The sequence below is a fragment of the Gouania willdenowi genome, chromosome 6, assembly GCF_900634775.1.
Source record: "Gouania willdenowi chromosome 6, fGouWil2.1, whole genome shotgun sequence".
NCBI classification, from domain to species: domain Eukaryota; kingdom Metazoa; phylum Chordata; class Actinopteri; order Blenniiformes; family Gobiesocidae; genus Gouania; species Gouania willdenowi.
In genome coordinates this window covers 26,215,050-26,234,678 of record NC_041049.1, presented here as the reverse complement: position 1 = coordinate 26,234,678, position 19,629 = coordinate 26,215,050, and the positions used below count along the sequence as shown (strand labels likewise).

The 19,629-nt window shown below is 39.8% G+C and overlaps 1 protein-coding gene across 1 annotated transcript; it reads left to right on the top strand.

Moving 5' to 3' along the window:
• Positions 1–1,151: 1,151 nt before the first annotated feature.
• Positions 1,152–14,389, top strand: ovch1 (ovochymase 1). The gene is made up of 10 exons (XM_028451303.1): positions 1,152–1,218; positions 4,481–4,558; positions 4,636–4,819; positions 5,830–5,905; positions 6,484–6,673; positions 7,417–7,556; positions 7,635–7,785; positions 7,858–7,948; positions 14,064–14,193; positions 14,300–14,389. The coding sequence occupies exons 1-10, from the start codon at positions 1,152–1,154 to the stop codon at positions 14,387–14,389; spliced, it is 1,197 nt and encodes a 398-aa protein (XP_028307104.1).
• The last annotated feature ends 5,240 nt before the right edge of the window (positions 14,390–19,629 follow it).

Below are 19,629 nucleotides of genomic sequence, written 5' to 3'. Positions count from 1 at the left end.
GGGATTTCCTTATTATCATAATGGAACATTTTTTTTTTAACAAAAAAACCCAATATAAATTATTTTTGACAAAAGTTTCAAATCACAAAAGTACAAGCTCCTCTCTGCCGAATTTTTGACACGTTTTGATATCTGAATTGTCAAAATCGGTCAAACACTGAAATTCTATAATAACAAAATAGGATCACAATAGTTGCCTCCTGCATCCTCACTAATAGTAATAATAATAATAAAAAGGATAAAGGATGGATACATATTATAAACATTTGTTCAAAGGGTTTTAGATAAACTATTGAAGTAGACATGTGTACAGTAAAAGTCCAATCCAGAATAAGCATGTAGTTAAGGTCTAATATAAGCTTGGTTATTTTTCCAACAGCAGTTTTTTGTGTGTTTTTTTTCCCTTTCCAAAATATTGTATTGTTATTGTGAGCCCATTATTGTCTATTGTATTGTTTACTACATCATCCCACCAATATTTATAAAACAATGCATAGGATCCATCATCCAGAGTAAAGTGTACATGCACCTACAAGCTGAAATTGGCATGTGCCAACAAGTAATGATCAAACTGCACGTGTGAACACCTACAAGCACTTTTCACTTCATAAATCACCATCCACATTGACTGTACACATTTTTACACAAATGTACCTTATATTCCATCATCCTCTACGTATCAATATGCTCTGAATGATCAATGTAATGTAGCTTATGAGAGATTGTGCATTCATGATTCTGCTGATCAATGACACTTTAGGCTTAGTCGTGGTAAAGAAGAAGAGGAAAAGGAATTTTACAAAAAACGAAGAAGACGTGCTTGTGGTGAGATGGAAATCAGAAAAATGATTTAAAAAATATATAGACCTATATCTATATATTTTTCTAAAATGATGTACAGCTAATATCAGTCCATATTGCTCCAGTAAATTTGAATGACATTTATGACAGTGATAGGTCATCTACAACAGTTTGGTAGTCTTTGACTAATCTTGTATACATTTTCAAAGATTTAACCTTTCATGTTTAATTTCATATTTTTACCACAGTCAAACACTGGCTGAAGGCAGAGGAGTGGGCGGAGCCAGAGTCACTAATTAGGTGTCCTGATACAGACAGGTGAGTCTGACCATGAACAGCAAAGCTCAATGATGAGGAACGGAGTTCTGGACATGCTGCTGCTGCTACTGGTCCTCTGTGTGCTCAGGGCACAGACAGGTGAATCACAGACAGGTGAATCACAGACAGGTGAATCACAGACAGGTGAATCACAGACAGGTGAATCACAGACAGGTGAATCACAGACAGAAAGGTTTGTCACAGACATAAAGGTGAGACACAGACCATTCGATTAGACACACTTCAAGCTGACCAAAACCGACAAGCAGCAGCTGACAATCATGGAAACAATGAAGAATCTAAGTTAAGACAGACATAAAACGATCATCATAATTTAAAATTCAACTTTTAATGAATTCATAATGAATTGTTGGTCTCTGAATTCATTTGAGGACATTGGAACCCATCATTCAGCCTGTAGACACTAATTCTGTGTTAGTCTAATGAACTTTCTTTCTGGACAAACACAAAAACACAACAGAGAAGAGAGATCTCTTCTGTTTGAGTCTCTTCTGTTACTACAATTAATCACCTAAACATTCATGTGAACTGTGGTGTAACTGTTAGACATTTGTGCTGTTGAACGTTACCTAGAGCTGTTGTTTGGATCAGCCAATACACGACATAAACATTTCCAACAAAGTATTTTACTTTCATATCTTGTCGTTGCTTTTTGCCTTCAAGCTGCTGGAGACAATGTTTTTATGAGATAAAGACATGGTGTTAGTCTCACATCAATTGAAAATCATGTCCTCGATAAAAGATGCAAAAGGTTGAGATCTACGAGACTCCACATCCTACAATGCAATGTGTGAGAACTTTACCAACAACGGTAATAAGAGAGTTTACAGTGGAGATCCAAAAAAATATCAAGCTAAACTTTTTTCTTTTTTTTTTTTTGGTTGATTTGATTTACAAGATATTGCTGAGTGCCTCTACTGTTAAGAAGCTAAAAATCAAAGGAAAGCATCAGCAAATTGCTGAAGAGTGGCCACAGGTGTTAATGAGCCGATCTCAATAAACTTAGAGCTGTTGAAGGCAACATTTTTTAATCTGATAAAGACATAGTGTAGGTCTCATAGATAAATCGAAAGTTAGTTTTCATCGCCACCATAAACACTTATTGTTGGAAAATTTTTGTGCATTGCATTTTGGAATGTGGAGTCTTTTCTTTTACTTCATTTTAGGGGCGGATTTACTGAGATCTGAAATAAAGAGTAGTAAACCAGGTGCGTCTAAATCCTTTGGTGGCGCTGTTTGCTCACCTGCTAACATTGTGGCGCTAATAGCTGTGTGTATAGACGTGGTTGTCCCCGCCCTATTTAAATAAACATTTTACTCGTTCAATGTGGAGAGGTGAGTGCACAGTAGTACAAAATTACATCTGAAGAAGGTAAATTGGAGGCAGGCGGACTTCTGTCTGCTGCACAAACATTTAATAATGTAGAAAAAAAAAAAAAAAACAGATAAAAATGTTGTTTAATAAACTTTAAAACCTCATGACATTTCCCCCCCAATTTAATGTCTGCTCCATCAGTTTGTGTAACTTTGCTCTTATCAGTCCATAAAAAACATCATCCAGCAGGTCTGAGCTGTGCTGTGTCACGCACACTCATATGAACATTGTTCCTAAATTGCGCAGCTGCTCAGCAGATTCTGGTCTGACGCTCCTTGCCATCAACGCGACACAAGAGTTTTACAGTCAAAACGTGGAGAAAGCTCACTGGAGCATCCGTAGCAACATCCACGTAGCTCTGTGCACAGCATCCTCTGCACCGCAGAGAGGATGTGCACAGAGCCACACTGGACTCCCTACTCTGCATTTTCTTTCAGTGACACTAATATTGCCTATTGTTGTATTTGAGTTATTTTCTTATACTAGAAAGGTTAACTGAAGCCTTTTTTCATCTCCGCTGTATTTTGTGTCAACATTTATTGAAGCTATGATCTCTGTGTGTGAGCTTGCACCTGCCTGTGGGTTGTACTATTTTCAGTGCAGAAACAGTCACCACAAGCAGTTCCAGGTTTGATGAATTGCATTGCGTCCACTACATTAATTTATTGGCATTTCCTCCTTCCATTTTTTGCGCCCCTTATGAGATCCGCCTACTTTACTTATTCATCAGAGGGAAACGCGCTAAATGGATTGAGGGCGCATTGTGACACGCAGAAGACGTGTAGTCCTGATTCCCTAGTGTTTGTACCCCTTATTAGCGCGTGGAGTGATGTTTGCACACGTTTTAATACCCCTAAACCTTTATTGAATCCGCCCCTTAGTGTGATTTTTTTTTTTGCTTTTGCCACCAAAAACACTGGACAACAAAAAAACAGATGTTCATTGTTGTTGTGCACATTCCCATTCCTGCTGAAGGAAAAGAGAGGAGGTAGCTCTCGATTAGAGTAGGTAAAGTTAACAGCTCCAGTGCAGTGACGTGCCGTCAGGGTAGGCAGCACCTACCCAAGGGTGAATTGATATTTTGATTGTTTGTTTTAATTATAATATAATTATAACTTATTTATTTTTCCAATAGCCTACAGTACCTATAAGTTTGAAAGTGTCCGCATTTTGTGCATTTCATAGCCCAAATTACTAAACAGCGCTATTTCCTAGAACAGCTGCACAGTCTCACTCCGCTGTCAGGCAGCTTTTATGTCATGGCATCTCCCTTTCAAATTGCAATATCAATTTACTTCGAATGTTGAGCAGCGGTACTAACATTTCAATAAGTTTCCAACAATAAAATCAGTTTGGTTCTGTTTTTGGTGATGATTGTGTACATCTAGATGGGTAACTTTTAACAACCCACCATCCCCACCAAGCCTTTAGCATTGAACCCAGTACTGGCAACATTATTATGAAGCTCGCATTCCCACAGTCAAACACTGGCTGAAAGCAGAGAAGTGGGTGCGGTCACTGATTAGGTGTCCCGTTTCAGACAGGTAAATCTGACAATGAATGGCAAAGCTCAATGATGAGGAAAACATGCATATTACTCGAGGATTTGCTATGTCAACCCATGAAGGGAACTGAAAGAAGAATAATTTTAATGTCTTCAATAATTTAATAGTTAACATAATGCTAATTTCCTCAAAAAGCTTTAATGTGAATTTCTCATCATATTTTTGGTTCCCTAAAATACAAAATATGGGAAAGAGTTTAAGACAGTTGATGCCATGCATATGTGCGTGATGAAATCTTAACTGTGCACCTGCCTCACATTTAGCAGGGAAACCTCTGACTACTGCCACCCTATGTTCAAAGTTTAGATTCACATGTTGAACTCATGAACACACTAAATAAATCTGGTCTGAGACCGACTATGACCTCTGACCTTACACAGGTTTCTGTGTTGGTCTGCAGGTTCAACTCAGCAGAACGTCACCTTGGTTGAGTCTGTATCGGATAATGGATGGTTCTCTGGACGGTTTGGTTTCAGCTGTGAGTTTTAGAACCTTCTGTTAACTGTGGAAAAATCAATCATCTTCATAACTTGGTTTTACCTCTTTTGTCTTAAGACCTGGCTGGAAGGCGCTCCTTCCTTCAGAATCAGGAGATGCAGAGCCGGATTGTTGGGGGTCAGGAGGCTTTGGCCCACTCCTGGCCATGGCAGGTCTCTCTGAGGTTCGCCTCCACTCCGGCATGTGGTGGAGCCATCATTGGACCACTGTGGGTTGTCACAGCTGCTCACTGCTTCAGACGGTAAGCCACTTTGATACCAAGACCAGGGGTCTCATTTATAAATGTTGTGCATGCACAGTACAGGGCGTGAATAATGTGCACATATCTTTCCACACAAAGTTTTTGATTTGTAAAAAATGAAGTTGGCATGAGAATGGGCAGACTGGTACGCCTACTTTGATCCTCGTGCACAAATATTTTGGAGACCTCGGGAGAATGCCACCTCCTGGACATGCATGCGTACTCAAGTTTTAACAGAAAGCCTGTGTCCGTGAAAGTGTTATGCAGCGTTTAAAGCTGCTGGGGACGATAACTTACCAGTATTTCAACCGTTACTTATGCCAGTGACCACAAAAACAGAGGCAAAGTGACAATTTCTGGTGTTTTCTCAGATTGAAAGTTGTGCCAAAACAATGGTATTATAGCTTTCCATGACCATTTGACATGCCATGAGAAAAGCAGGAACATGTTGGCCAGGGGGCATTTGGAGTTATTTACAGATTCTGAAAGTGTGGATTCTAGGCCTTCCAATGGTGTCGCACACAAAGTAAGGAAAGTTTGAAGAGGTTTTGGCTATTTGAATGTTGGCAATCTCCAAACATGTCTAATGCATTGTGTTCTGAGAAGACACTGGACCTCTGTGCCTTCTCTTGGCTCTGTATTCAAGCTTTACAAAACAAGGAGTGTGACACTCCATTACAGCCAATCAGAGAGCTGTTTTGGTCATTACAATTGGCTGCTCATCAAAAGTCAATGCTCGTTCATATCCTATTGGCCGTGAAAGTGCAATAGCAGGCCTTTTGGCAGGAAAAGTCCCCATTGTGTTGTTTGGCACAACGGCCTACACTGCAAATAGTGTGGAGAAGCAAAGGCCCAAACATACTTGGATGGAACGTGTGCGAAACGGACTGGAATCAGGCATCTGTTACCGTGCACAGTTCACGCCACATACTTGTGTCAGAGGGAGATTAGTGACAGATAGAATAAATTCTGTGTAAACCTTGGACTCCTATTCCAACTGTTGTTTTCAGGTACAACAAAGCCTCCTTCTGGACGGTGCTTGCTGGAAAACACAACCTGGACAATCCTGATGAGTCTGGACAGCAGGTCAGAACTAAAACATCCCTGAATCAGAAAAAGTAACAATTTGTTGAACAGTCATCATTGCTAAAAAAAACTACTTTTCTTAGATAAATCTCCCTAGTCTTCAACCAACCAATGGTCTGATTCCCATCTGTGCTTGTGCATATATTTTAAGTCAATAACTAATAACCTGTTTAAGTTTTTGATCTTTTTATTTTTGTAATCTGATTTTGTATTTATAAAAGTTTCTTATTTTAAAATAACCCTTTTCACAATTGCAACAACAGGTGTCATTTAGAGTTGATCCATGTTTTTATACTTTATTGGCTCTTGTTTCTACTAACTTGACTCTGTATGTTTATTGATCTATGCTGTCTGTTCTTGTGAAGCATTTTGGGCTACATGTCCTATGTATGAAAGGTGCTATATAAGTAAATAAAGTTGATTTAATCAAGTGAAGTGTGTATGTCAGCAACATCGTGTGCGTATCTCCTTGAGTGTTGCTTTGAAGCAAAACCTCAAGTCCAGTTGCGTTATAGTGCATTGATCACGTCGACATTTTCAGTGTTTGGCTGTTTTTGTTGGCGCTGTTTTCTCCTTAGATGGTGGAGTTGGCCTCTATCAATATCCACAGCAGGTATAGCTCTCGGACCAAAGATGGCGACGTGGCTCTGCTGAGGCTCCGCCAGCCACTCCTTTTCAACCAGTTTGTCCGACCCATCGACCTGTGGATGGACCCGCTGCCCTCCTTCAGCCGCTGCACCATCACTGGCTGGGGCACCACCCGAGAGAGTGAGTGAGATCATATACATGTCATTCTCTTGTTGTCATCTGTACTCCAAACCCCCCCTAAAAAATCATGCATTAAAAAAAAAAATCCTTTTGACATTTTTACCTATACAATGAGACAGCACAAGAGCTTGGCTTATTTCAGATTTATTGAACTTTGTGGCCTATGATTTATTTGATTTAAAAGTTAAAAAAGTTGGCTCCAGCAGCTTTAGAAGGCAAGAAAAAAAAATCCGCTTTTGGAACTACAGTACTGCTTTCATACCATTAAACCATTTTAAGTCCATCTTAGATGGTCCGATTGAGCAGTACAACTGTAGATCTGCTTATCAAATTAAAAGATTCCAACTTTCTTTTTGAATAAACAAAAAAGTTAAATTTTTAAAAATTCAAATTTGGGCAAAATTGTATGATGCACCTTAGAACTTGCCATCATTGGCCTTGAGATGGTAAGTTTAAGTTTAAAGTGGACGTGCAGTTGGTTTGACATCACAGCTATTTATCTCAAAGAACATGTTGATTCTGCTGAGCTGGGGCTTTCCAGTGCAAGGGAACTAGTTTGTAGTAATAGGTGCAAAGTAACTCAACATTTTTGTCCACAATAAACATACAGTTTGACATGTATGAGAACTGTGCATTTGTAAAGGTTTAGATTGTCGTGAAATATGTTAGTTTGACAATACTAAGTTTTTGCAATAGTAAAATTGGTCTGGCCTATGTGAGTCTGTCATCTTTTGTTTCCACAGATGGTCCTCGAGTATACAGGCTGCAGGAAGTCAACGTCACAGTTTTGCCACCTGAGGACTGTGACCGGTACTACAATGGGCGAGTCAGACCCTCAATGATCTGTGCAGGGAGGGAGCAGGGCGGTGTAGATGCCTGCCAGGTAAGGTGCCCAACTTAAAGCACCACAAACTCCCACAAAATGGCCCAAAAACATACTCTTAACACACCCCTTTATCAGGGGGACTCAGGAGGGCCTTTGTCCTGCTTCAACGGCCACAGATACCAACTGGCAGGTTTGGTGAGTTGGGGTATTGGCTGTGGTCGAGCCAGAAGACCAGGAGTTTACACCCTAGTGCAGCAGTACGGCCAGTGGATTTCTGACACCATGGGTGGGTTCTTACCTGGAGTGGTACATCTAACCCTAAGAGAACTCTTACTGACATGTATTTTTCCACTTTTAGATGATCAGGACTTTGTGGATTCAAACCCGACAACAGATGAAGGTTCTTCATCCTGTGTGGAATATCAAAGCATCACACACACCCTCACTCTGTTTGTGTCTGTGTGTGTGTGTGTGTTAATGTGGTCAGAGGACAAGTGTGGTCAGAAGCAGACCTGTATGCAGACCCCTAGTCCAGCTGATTTTTGGATGAGCCAGGATGGGGAATGGTCTGTGAGGAATGTGTCTGAGGCTTGTCCGTTTTCCTGGCCCTGGATGGTCAGCCTGCAGTCAAATGGACGCCATTATTGCAGTGGCGTATTGATCCACCGACACTGGGTCATAACCGCCCGGCACTGCAACGTCAGGTATGTAAGAGAAAGGGAAAACGTCAGGTGTACCTGCTCCCCATCCCGTCTACGTCAGCAGACAGAACCTCAGATGCTCTCTGGCAAAAATGGGAAGTTTGTTAGTTAATGTAAATTAGTTAGAACATGTAGCACAAATATACAAACTAAAGAAACAATTATACATTTGTTAACAGACCTTTGAGAGAGAGTGAAAAAAAGACAAATGAAAATAAAAACCAAAAATGATGAACATGTCCAAAGAGGAGTGGGAAGAATTATAGACTTAATTAAATTTCACCTCTTTTCCCTCAACAATTCAATAGTTTGCTTCTCATCAGTATGTCATAGTTAATTATTAGTTCTAATAAATTATAATAGTTATAATTGTTTATATAAAACATAAATCCCAGTTTTTCCAGTTCCGGGTTGAGCATGGTAGCAGCTTAGCAACACAGCTCCCTCAAGAAAAGTCAAGAAAACACCTCGTAAGTCGAAAGCCTGAGGTTAAATCAGATGTTTTACATTTGTATCAGGGTCTAGGAACATGTCAAAAGGGAGACACAGAAGGTTGACGGCAAAAGCTGGACTGGGAGCAGTAAATGACAACAACGAGCATGCTAAGCTAACAACGTGCCTAACAGAGAGTGAGTTGGAGGTGTCCGAGCAAGCAGAGGAGATATGATCCGAAACAACCAAAGTACACAAGAAAATGTCAGACTTAGACACAGTTCTGCGGAGATACTAGAGTTTAGACGTGAGATGGTTCACGGCATCCAAGAAAACCTCAGAATGGCAAACGTAGGATCGATTAAGCAGAGAGTCGGATTGAGGAGGCAGAGGAGCGCTTTCTGAGTGTTGAGGAAGCAAGTTGATCAAGAGGGGAGGGCCAGGAGAGATAACATTTGACTGGGTCAAAAAAGTGGCTAAACATGGAGCAGAGTCAGTGGGTGATTTTGTTGAAGCCTTACTCAGGGAGAACCTGGACTTGAGCCCATAGAGCGCTTGGCCCCCGCCCACCCATCAATGCACCCCCAAGATCAAATGTAAAGGACATTATAAAGACAATGCTCTATGATGGACAGCAAATTTATGTGGATCATGATTACGCAGGTGATGAAAAAGAGTGAGGAATACGCTGAAGCAAAGAGTATTGAGGGAGAATAAAATAAGATTTCAAACAAAATTCCATGTTTATTACAAGGGAGAGACGCGTCTGTACAACTCAGCAGCAGAAGCTACCAGACACATGGTGAACAGAGGATTTCAGGTGAACACCATCAAGCCAGCAGAGGACCCAGTGGAAAAGATCCTGCGTTGGATGTGACGAACAAAAAAGGGAGAGGGCAGCCAGGTCCAAACTTCCAGCTTGGGAATGAAAAAAACACCCCAGCCAAACTCTTGGGTACTTGCTATCTGACTTGCACAAGCTATGAGCACACCACTTCACCATTGTACATGCTCTGAGCATGTCAGACCTTGTTTACATAGTCACGGTTGCTGGGACGTATGATTGGACAATGACTGTTTGTGGGTGGGGTTTTGCGAGAGGTCAATTGCAAGATCAGCATGTAAAAAAGAAAAAAAAAACAGGCAACGCTGAAAAATTTATAAACTGGAAAAAATTGAGAATTTAAAAAATTTAAATTGAATGAAATAAAAAAAAGGCAGAGATTAACATTTTGTCTCAAGAAATCCAGAGTAAACTAATTTATACTAAGTAAAAATACTGGGAGGCTGGGAGTGCATCCACAAAACTACTGGCATATACAGCAGGAAGTGCAACTTGTTTACAAAATAAATGATTCAGAAACAAAATCCATAGTTTACAAAACAGAAGAAATTCACAAGTACTTTGAATCTTACTACAGGCAGCTTTCCCCTCGAGTAAATACTAACAATGGATCCCAAATTTACTGTTTTTTGAATGGTCTAAATTTGCCACAAGTAACAGAAGAACACAATAAATTATTGGTGTCGGAAATTAAGGAAGAAAAAATTAACAAAGTAATCTCCACACTCAAAGACAATACCTAAGAGTGGTATAAAACCTATAGGAAAAACTTGATCCCACCGCTGCATAAAACATTTAACTGGATAATGACAAGAGGAGTAATTCCTGATTCCTGGAGAGAGGCAATAATCTCAGTAATTGCCTCAGTTTTGACATGATGGCTGGAAAAAAGTAGTGCCAGATATTATTAGTTTAGATCAAACAGGATTTATAAAGCATAGACAAACACGTGATAATATTCATCAAACTTTACATTTAATGCAGCAGATCAAAGATAAGAACTTGGAAGCAGTAATAATGGGGATGGATTCAGTAGGAATTTATTATTCAGGGTAATGAAGAAGTTTAACTTTCATGACCAATATATTGGAGCCATTCAGACCTTGTACACAAGTCCAACAGCAAGGATCAAGGTCAATGGAATCCTGTCTGATGGGATCAAATTAAAACGGGGGCGTCGCCAGGGGTGATGGGTGAGCCCACTTTTATTTGCCTTCTTTCTTGAGCCGCTAAGCCAATGGATAAAACAAAATAACAGTATCAAAGGGATTATGATGGAGGGAGATGAACAGAAAATAGCATTATTTGTTGTGATTTAACTAAAATATCCTAACAGTTCTTTACCTGCGCTGATGACGACCCTTAAAGTCTTTGGAGAGCTATCAGGGTTATCTTTAACTCTGAACCTAATCAAAAAGTAGTACGAAATTATAATGTGACTTGGGAATAGGACACTATGAAGTATTTAGGTATCATTTCACCAAAAGAGCTGGGAAAATTTAAATCTTCAAATTATGATCAGAAAATATGATAAAGAAATAATTTGGACAAATGGAACTTAATACCATACCTGAGTTTGGCATCAAGAGTAGGGGTGATCAAAATGAACACATTACTCAGGCTACTATACACCTTTTCCAAAACATCCCAGTTGAGGTGACCACAAAATAATTCAATGAATGGGATAAAATGATATCTCGATACATATGGCAAGGTGCAAAGCCAAGAATAAACTATAGAACATTCCAATTACCAAATGGAAGTGGTGGTTTAGCCCTTCCCTGTTTAAAAAGCTATTTCCAGGCTGCACAGTTAAAGGTCTTGTTGTTAAACCTGCGTGACCCAGGGTAGTCTGCAAGATGGAAAGATATATTGAAGAGAGATTATTTGAGGGGCTCCGACTACAAACACTAATAAGTGAAGAGAAACTGAGGTCCCAGCGGAAACAATATCTAAATCCATCGTTAGGGTTATCGATTAAAATATAGTCTAGTATTGTGAGAAAATATAGTTTGGGAAATCAATGTAGGGTCCTCAGGGGGATTGCGTTTGATTTGGATTTTGCTCCCAACAAATGAGATAGCAGGTTTAAATCATAGGATAATGGTCAAAGGTGCATTGGGAAGTTATCAAAAACTGGGCAGTGATGAGTTTTCAGGACATAAAGGATAGACATGGCCTCAAGAATCAGGACTTTGACAGATATCTGCTGCATTATTTAGGACAAGAACTTAAAGTTAATCTGGGCACATCATGGTCAGGCATCATACAAGTTATGATGGATGCATGTAGTTCTAAGGTAGTGCGGAATGCGATCTGCGGACTTTACAAGGCAACTGAGGATCTGAAAGCAGATAAACAGAGCATGTAAAAAATAAATGGGTGAGGGAAGCAAACATAGACATGTCAGGAGAGGAATGGGAGGAAATAAACAATTACCAGTGGAAAACTACAAACTCATTATGGAGAGAGTACGGCCGGAAAAACACAATAAGATACTTTGCAGAGACACCAAATGCTAGCGGTCCTGGGAGGAAGCTAAAGCAGATTATTTCCACATATTCTGGGGATATGCACCTTGATAAATCAATATTGGACAGAGAGATTGAAAATAACAGAGGTGGTTATCGGAATTAAGATTCTAACCAGTTTTGAAATTTTGTATCTGGGGATATTAAAGACTTTGAACGTTAGAAATAGGCAGGATGGTAAATTACTTAGAATTATGATGTTGGCCAGTAAAAAAGCAATAACCAGGAGATGGCGCTGTGATAAGGGGCTTACTGTTGATCAATGGTTAGATGTAATGCTAAACATTTATAATATGGAGAAATTAACAGCGTCACTTAGACTGGAGGTTGACAAATTTAATGATACCTGGAAAGGATGGCTACTATATGTTGGACAACATAGACCTGACTTTGTGTAGGGTTTACTGAAATGTATGTATGCTTTAGTAGATTATTTTTGTCTGTGTGATGCAAATTTGAGGACGATTCTACTTTCTACAGAGGTTCGGAAGATCTTTTTTAAATTTTCTCAATTATGGTTCTGAGTTACAACCTTTTTTTCCCCTTTTTTATTTTCCTTTTCTTTTTTTTTGTAAGTATTCTGAGTATGGACATTTTAAGGACACTGAGTGTGGGAAAAAATGTGCTTGTATTGTAAAAGAATGTTTGTTGTACACTTTTGATAACATAATAAAATACTAATTAAAAAAAGTCATAAATCCCAAACAATGTGAGCACATATACAGTACATGCATAAAATTAAAAAGACAAATATTAAATCAATTCATTGAGCGTTGTTTTTGTCCGTTTTATTCTAGGAACAGAAATGCTTCTGTTAAAGGTACCCCTAGTCTTATACTTAAAATTACACTTTGCCCCCTTATCTTTCAGTTAAAAGCCTTTGAATGTTTACCGGTTCAAGTTTTTTTTAATTTATCTTTGATATTTTTTTGTGCCTGTGTGATTGAGAACAAAGAGTTTATGTGATGGGTGTGTTTGAACCCACCCATTTTTCATAGAAGAGTAAAAATCAATCAGCCTTTGCAAAAACATTGTCCTCAGTGAGTACAACCACTTGGAATGTCTTGAAGAAGAACAAAACCACTGTTGCAATGAGGGATGTACATTGAATGGGGAAACCAAGAAAAGCATCAGCGGCTGATGACTGTAATATCTATAAAGTAGGCTTTGAACAAAGACCCGACAGAAGCTCATGGGAGGGGGTGAAGCTTGGAGAAGGTCTTGCTAGCTCAATTCATTCTAGCTTTCCAACAATTTGGACTGCACCTTTGTGCCAGTGTCTAGGGCACACCTCGGAAAGCCTGGAGAAAAAACAAAAGCTACAGAACCTGCATTGTCAGGTTAGGTTTGGGACTTTTTTGGTAGATTTTTGACAGTTTCAGTAGGACTCATCACTTGTGTCTGGCAAGAAAGAGCCAGTGGGTTTGTTTAAGAAGCACATCTAGGAGCATGAAGGAAGGATTTGAGTAGAAAACAGACAGGCAGAGAAAAAACAAATGTCACTAAATTAAAGTAACGGTCTGTAAATCAGTTTAAAGTGTTTGTAATGCTTAGTCAACTTATTCGACTACAGTAACATACTAACATGCAATGTTTCTCTCAAGCAACTCCAGTTTACGTATGTCTTTATGTAACTTATGTGCATTGATGACAACCTACAAAGTTTTGTTTTTTAGCTTCTGTGTATTGGCACTTATCGGTTTAGTTTAAAAGTCACCTTTGATAGGAATATTTTTCTTTACTTATCAACTAAAGCACATGTGCTATTAAAGTTGTAATTAGTTTTTTACTTTTTTATGCATTTTCATTAAAAATAATTGTATTTCACTTTTACAGTAAAGAGGATGGGTGTAAGTTTAAAAATTTATTTTTTGCCTTTTACTTGAATATATTCATGTTTCCTTTCTTTGTTTTATTCAATGTATTGCTTTTTATACTTTGTGTCTTTCCATGCATTGTTTTTTTGCATGTCTATCAACAATTCTTCTCCTATATCGACAAAAAAAATCAACTGTTATCTTGACCTCATCTGCTCACTGTGATTCTTTGTTCTTAGAGCCGGGGTGGATGTAGTGGTTCTGGGAGTCCACAACCTGCATTTCATGTCTACTCAGTCTGTGTTAGTGAAAGCTGTGTGGACTCCCCACCAGGCCTCGGGATTTCCTCCAAAGGACGACCTGTCACTGGTTAGACTCAGTACAGCTGCCAGATTAGGTCAGACTATCTGATGGTGACCTTAACTCTGATCCATAATCCCGCTCCTGGTCTTTACTGAGTTCTGGTTCTTTTTAGGTCCAAGAGTGTCGCCGGTTTGCATCCCTGAGGAGGATGAAGATCTGGATCAGAGCTGGTCCTGTGTCTGCGCTGGATGGGGATCAGTGAAGTCAGCAGGTGAAGACTGCACAAGTCCTTTTCCTGGTCTGAACTGTTATAGGACTTGTTCTGATCTGGTTTCTGTGCAGAGGACATGAAACCTGACCTACTCCACCAAGCCGGGCTGAACCTGGTCAATCAGAGCAGCTGCACAACTCACTGGGGCGGGTTCATCAGTGACACTCACCTATGCTGCAATCCAGCCGGTGCAACTTCCTGCATGGTAACAAACCTTAAACCGCTGAACAAACAAAACCCTTCCCAGAACCCATTCTGAGCCTGATCCTGAATCAGGTTCTTTCTTTTTCCCTTCCATATTTATTAAACAATGAGCCACCCAGACGTGTCAAATTAAACAATAACACGTGATGGAAAGTTTGCTCGTATGTACATAAGGTGAGGTGCATGTGAGTAGGATGCAGGGGTTTCTGAAGTTTTGTGAGTTTGTGATAGGTATGTCCCATTGAGATTCATTGTATTGAATCTGGGCTGATATTCACATAATTTCCGTTATTGGTAATTAGAAGAATTTTCCCAATACCCAAACAAATTAATACAACCCATACTGAGTGGAACGACACATTTTTTCCACTCCTTGGGCTCAACAGAATCTGCCTGTAGCTCTTGGTCATTGTCGTTAAAAAAAACGAGTAGTACCCAGTCGATCCAGGTCTTCATTGACGTAGAGGGGTTCCACCGGAAGGGTGGGGTTCAGTACGAGTGACTAGTCAATAAAGTTGCGTTAGTAAAGAAACTTGTCACGGATCCTTCTACATGCACACGCACAGATTTGAATAGTGTCATGCTGACACGGGTTCGGGCTTTAAGAAACATTGCTCGGGCCGCGTTGGATCTTCTATTTTGGCTTGATTAAAGCTCTAAGCCACAGCCATCTTGAGCTAGTTTCGGCAGCTGCGACTATTACCCTGGTGGCTTTCCTCAGCTGTTTAGGCTCCAGTCCAATCCTCTGGAAGAAGTAACACACCAATTTTGCTGGGAATTATGCGACAGCCCATTTTGATTGGGAAGATGGTTGAGTGCCACCCTTTTAAAGCAACTTTGTTGATCAAGTCTTGGTAGTTTGGCTTTTTCTGTTGGTGAGATGTGGCTGGCTTTTCTTCCCAGGGCAACGTGAGCTCTGCTACTATGATTGTTTTTGTGTTCCTGGATTTCAAGACCATGTCTGGTCGAAGGGAGGTCACTGCCACATCCTGCAGGAAGACAAGTTTCATCTTAAGGTCTACACTCAACTCCCAGTCATGGGAGCATTGCAAGGTAGACGGCCAGTTCTTGGCTTTCAAGCTCTCACTAAGTTCATGACTTTGGGCAGCTGGGACTTAGTGGCTATGACTCTCTGCAGTTCCAACCATTTGGCATCTACGAAACAGCAGAGTTGGAACTGTCGCCCCCTGCAGTCACAGATTTTTTTTGAGGCACGGATTTTGTTAATAAATTTCGGTAAAAGTTTACATCAACTTTTTTAACTTTTACTTATTTTTAGAGCAACCACAAGTCAGGCTCTTCAGGCCAGTGTATCAGAAAACCTGTCTCTCTTATACCTGCCATCCTCTTCTCTGCAGGGCGATTCTGGAACACCACTCTTCTGTCAGAAACGAGGGATTTACTTTCTGTTTGGCGTGGTGTCGTGGGGCAGCTGGCAGTGTGATGGGGAGCGACCGGCCGTCTTCACCAGAGTATCCGACTATGAGTCCTGGATAAACTCTGTCATTAACCCAGATGGAAATAAACTGCTCTGAGTTTGGAGTTTACTTTGTGTAGTATCAGTGTGATTTGTACTGCTGGGTTTAAAGCTGTAATATGTAATTTTTCTTTTTTTTATTTCGTCATGAATCCAAAAATCTTATTATATTGTATTGCATGTTGTAATCCAAAGTGTACTTGACAGTGAATCTCTGCTCCTTCTCCTGACCCTGTAAATGAGCTTTAGACATACAGGAGCGTGACATTGGAGTTCAGCCAATCAAAAATCTTTCTACCAACAGGGAGAGTCCATGAGCTGTTTTAAGCATTACTATTGGCTACTCGAGCTGCTCGTCAAAAGTCAATGTGCGTTCCTGATCTGAGAGTGGGGAAAGTCTCAGGCCATAATATTCAGGCTGAAGACTCTAGCGTGGCTTTTGGCACAGCGGTTACACAGCAAACCAAGAGGAAAAAGAAAGACTGAGGTGGAGAAGCGACAGAATAAAGGCACAAACGTGTTCAGGAGGAACGGACCCCGGGGAGGTCACTCTGACTTGGTATGCGGCGGACTGCACCAAGTCAGAGAGAGAGACTGATAATAGACGGAATAAATAGCTTGTAAAACTATAAGAGAAACATATAAGGTGGAGACAGAAAACAGACCCATTTCATTTGCAGTGTGAAGTGTGATTTTCCCTGATCAGGAGGCAGAGGAGCAGCTCTGAGCTTCTTACTGTCCTCACAGCAGAGAGTAAGTACGTGCTTTCATGTATCTAAAACATCAGAATACTCTTCAATAACAAAAGATAAAGTCCCGATATTTGTTACTGGTCTCTATGGAGAAGACCGTTGTATACACAGTTGTATGCGTGCACGCAAGCGTTCCCAAGAAAACCGGTGAGTCTTTCAGGAGGGGAGGGGCGAGTGTGGAGCGCCTCATAATTTTACCAACTGCAGCTTTAATGTCCATTCATCCGTCCATTTTCTGCTCACTGATGTAGCTTCTCATGAGCAGTGACTCATGACTCACTTTTATGGAGACACACAGTTTGGTTCAGTCTTTTGGCTTGGACCCTCTGACATCTGGGCAAAGCAGGGATGGAAATTATTTTTTGTCCACCTGTCACTGTGGCTGGTAAACTCTAAAATCTAACAGCCACTAAAAAATTTTATCAGCTATTTTGGTGTTGAGTACAGTTTAGGTACAACGACAGATGCACGTTTTTCTTGTATAAGGCATTTACACAGTATTTTCCAATCAGTACTTGTCAGCAGAGCTGATTAAAAACACAAAGACAGATCACACGCATACACAGGTTTAATGAAACAAAGGCTCTGATTACTGATTATCAAAATATTCATTGATGGATGCACAGATTAACCACTTAATGTCCAAAAGGGGACAGAGTGCCAGGGTCTACAAGGTTTTAATCACTGTCCTCCTCTGTTTCACTTCTTCCTTCCAGCGTGTAAGAGAAAATATGACATATTTTGTTCATTTGTATTCTTGATTATAAATGTTAAAGTGAACTCAATGGGGCTTAATTTAAATGAGCTGAACAACCACAAAATGTCATCAACCCTTGATGTTTTGTGGCAATTCATGATTTCAGATCTGAGACTATAATTCCCATCTTTAAGAGACAATAAACTGAATATGGTGCAAAATTAAGCATTTTCTTAAGCAGGGCTCCTCTAATGAATATGTGATTATATTCATTAGTGAGAATGGTGGCTGTAGGTGCAGTGTATTAGATTTTAACACATTTCAAGAAAGATTTCCCAAGGCCAAACCTTTGAATGCGTTAAATAGAAATGACTAGTCTGTCAAATGCTTTTCTTGCATTTCGGGAGGTTATGAAGTCTGGATTGTTATGAAATTAAATATTGGTTGATTTTAAAGAATCTGTGGGTGTTATTGGAGGAATGTTGGCCTTTAATTCAACCGGTTTGAAATGGGTGAATGATGGCTGGGTATAACCTCAATAACAGAGAGAATATCACTTATTTATTGACATTTTGTAAAAATAAGACCTTTAAATGAACACACATGAAACAAAAATGTAAAAACCCTCCATGTCCTCTGCTACTGTAAACAATATGAGAAAAGAGAGAAAATAGCAGGAAATAGCCAAGCTTTTTTTATGTTTCCTTGGAACCCCAAACTAAATCGTAAATGGGTGCTGCATGTCCAACTCTTGCTAAATGTTCTTACCCCACTAAGCACTTTGTGCTATAGTGATCATTTCACTGAAGATTGTTTTCAAGCAGGTGTATCCTAACTCCTAAACTGGTGGACCTTAACTCTTTCAAAGCAGGTAAAACCACAGCCACAGAGCTAGAGGCATCATTTTGTCGGCTCACAGACTATCTTTCTATTAGACAGTTTCTGAGAGGTGTTGTGACTAAATCTGTGACCCCACAATGGCTCAAGTTGCATTTACTTTGCTGGCTTTGGAGCAACTGAAGCTGAAATTCACTATGGGCCTTTATTAAACATTCACGAGTCTAACAAATGATTTATTGTCTCATTTTGACTTAAGTCTACCGCATCATACTTTACAGGTGTAAACAACACAGTACAGTAACTACTCACATGCATCAGTGTCTGATCATACATGCTTTAGCTGTTCTCTATCTTAAATTTACAGAAAAACACAAACATTAACCCTTTAAAACTTGATTTGAACACTCTTTTTACTGCGTTTTAATTTACCGACCTCCTGGTCCTGCTCATTTATTCCTAGATGAATTCTCTGAGTTTATGTCATCTATTGTTAAACTGGAGAGTGTATTAATCCTTGGTGATTTTAATCTACATGTTGATAATTCGTCCTGTCCTATGGCAGCTGAGCTGTAGTCTCTAATGGACTCTTTTCACTTTGTGCAACATGTGTCAGGTCCAACACACACTAAAGGTCATACAGATTTGGTCTTTTCTTTTGGTTTAATGATTGACCATCTAGGTATTGAAGACTTACAAATAAGCGACCATTGCTGTATCATATTTAATTTGTCAATCACACTGGTACAGACTACTTCTAATGTGAAAAAGCGGAGACGCATTCTTAATGAAGCAGCAATCAGTGGATTTTCTGCCTCCTTCAATCCAACTACATTTGCTAGTTGTGATGATGTTGACACTTTTATGACAAACTTCAATAGCCATTGTCTGTCTGTTTTGGACACAGTAGCACCAGCTAAAAATACTCCAGGCTCTAATAAGAAACCTTGTCCGTAGATGAATGAAGCTATTTTTAGCTTTAGGAGAAGCTGCCGAAAAGTGGAACGGTTGTGGAAAACCACTAAACTAGAGGTGCACAGACTCTATTTAAAAGAAAAGATAATGGAGCTAAATGAATTAATAAAGCATGCCCGCTCTGCTTATTTTACTAATCTTGTTTTGCAAAATAAGAGAAACCCCAAGGTTTTGTTCAATACTTTTGAATATCTTGTTGCACCCTCACCGTCCCATGTGCCTGTACACACACAGGAGGACTGTAACAATTTTTTAAATTTCTTTGTAAATAAAGTACAAGATATCAGGG

Coding starts and splice junctions, on each gene's coding strand:
- ovch1 (XM_028451303.1), top strand. CDS start 1,152: ATGAGGAACGGAGTTCTGGACATGCTGCTGCTGCTACTGGTCCTCTGT. Junction 4,820..5,829: donor GCTGCTCACTGCTTCAGACG/GTAAGCCACTTT, acceptor TGTTGTTTTCAG/GTACAACAAAGCCTCCTTCT. Junction 6,674..7,416: donor CTGGGGCACCACCCGAGAGA/GTGAGTGAGATC, acceptor TTGTTTCCACAG/ATGGTCCTCGAGTATACAGG.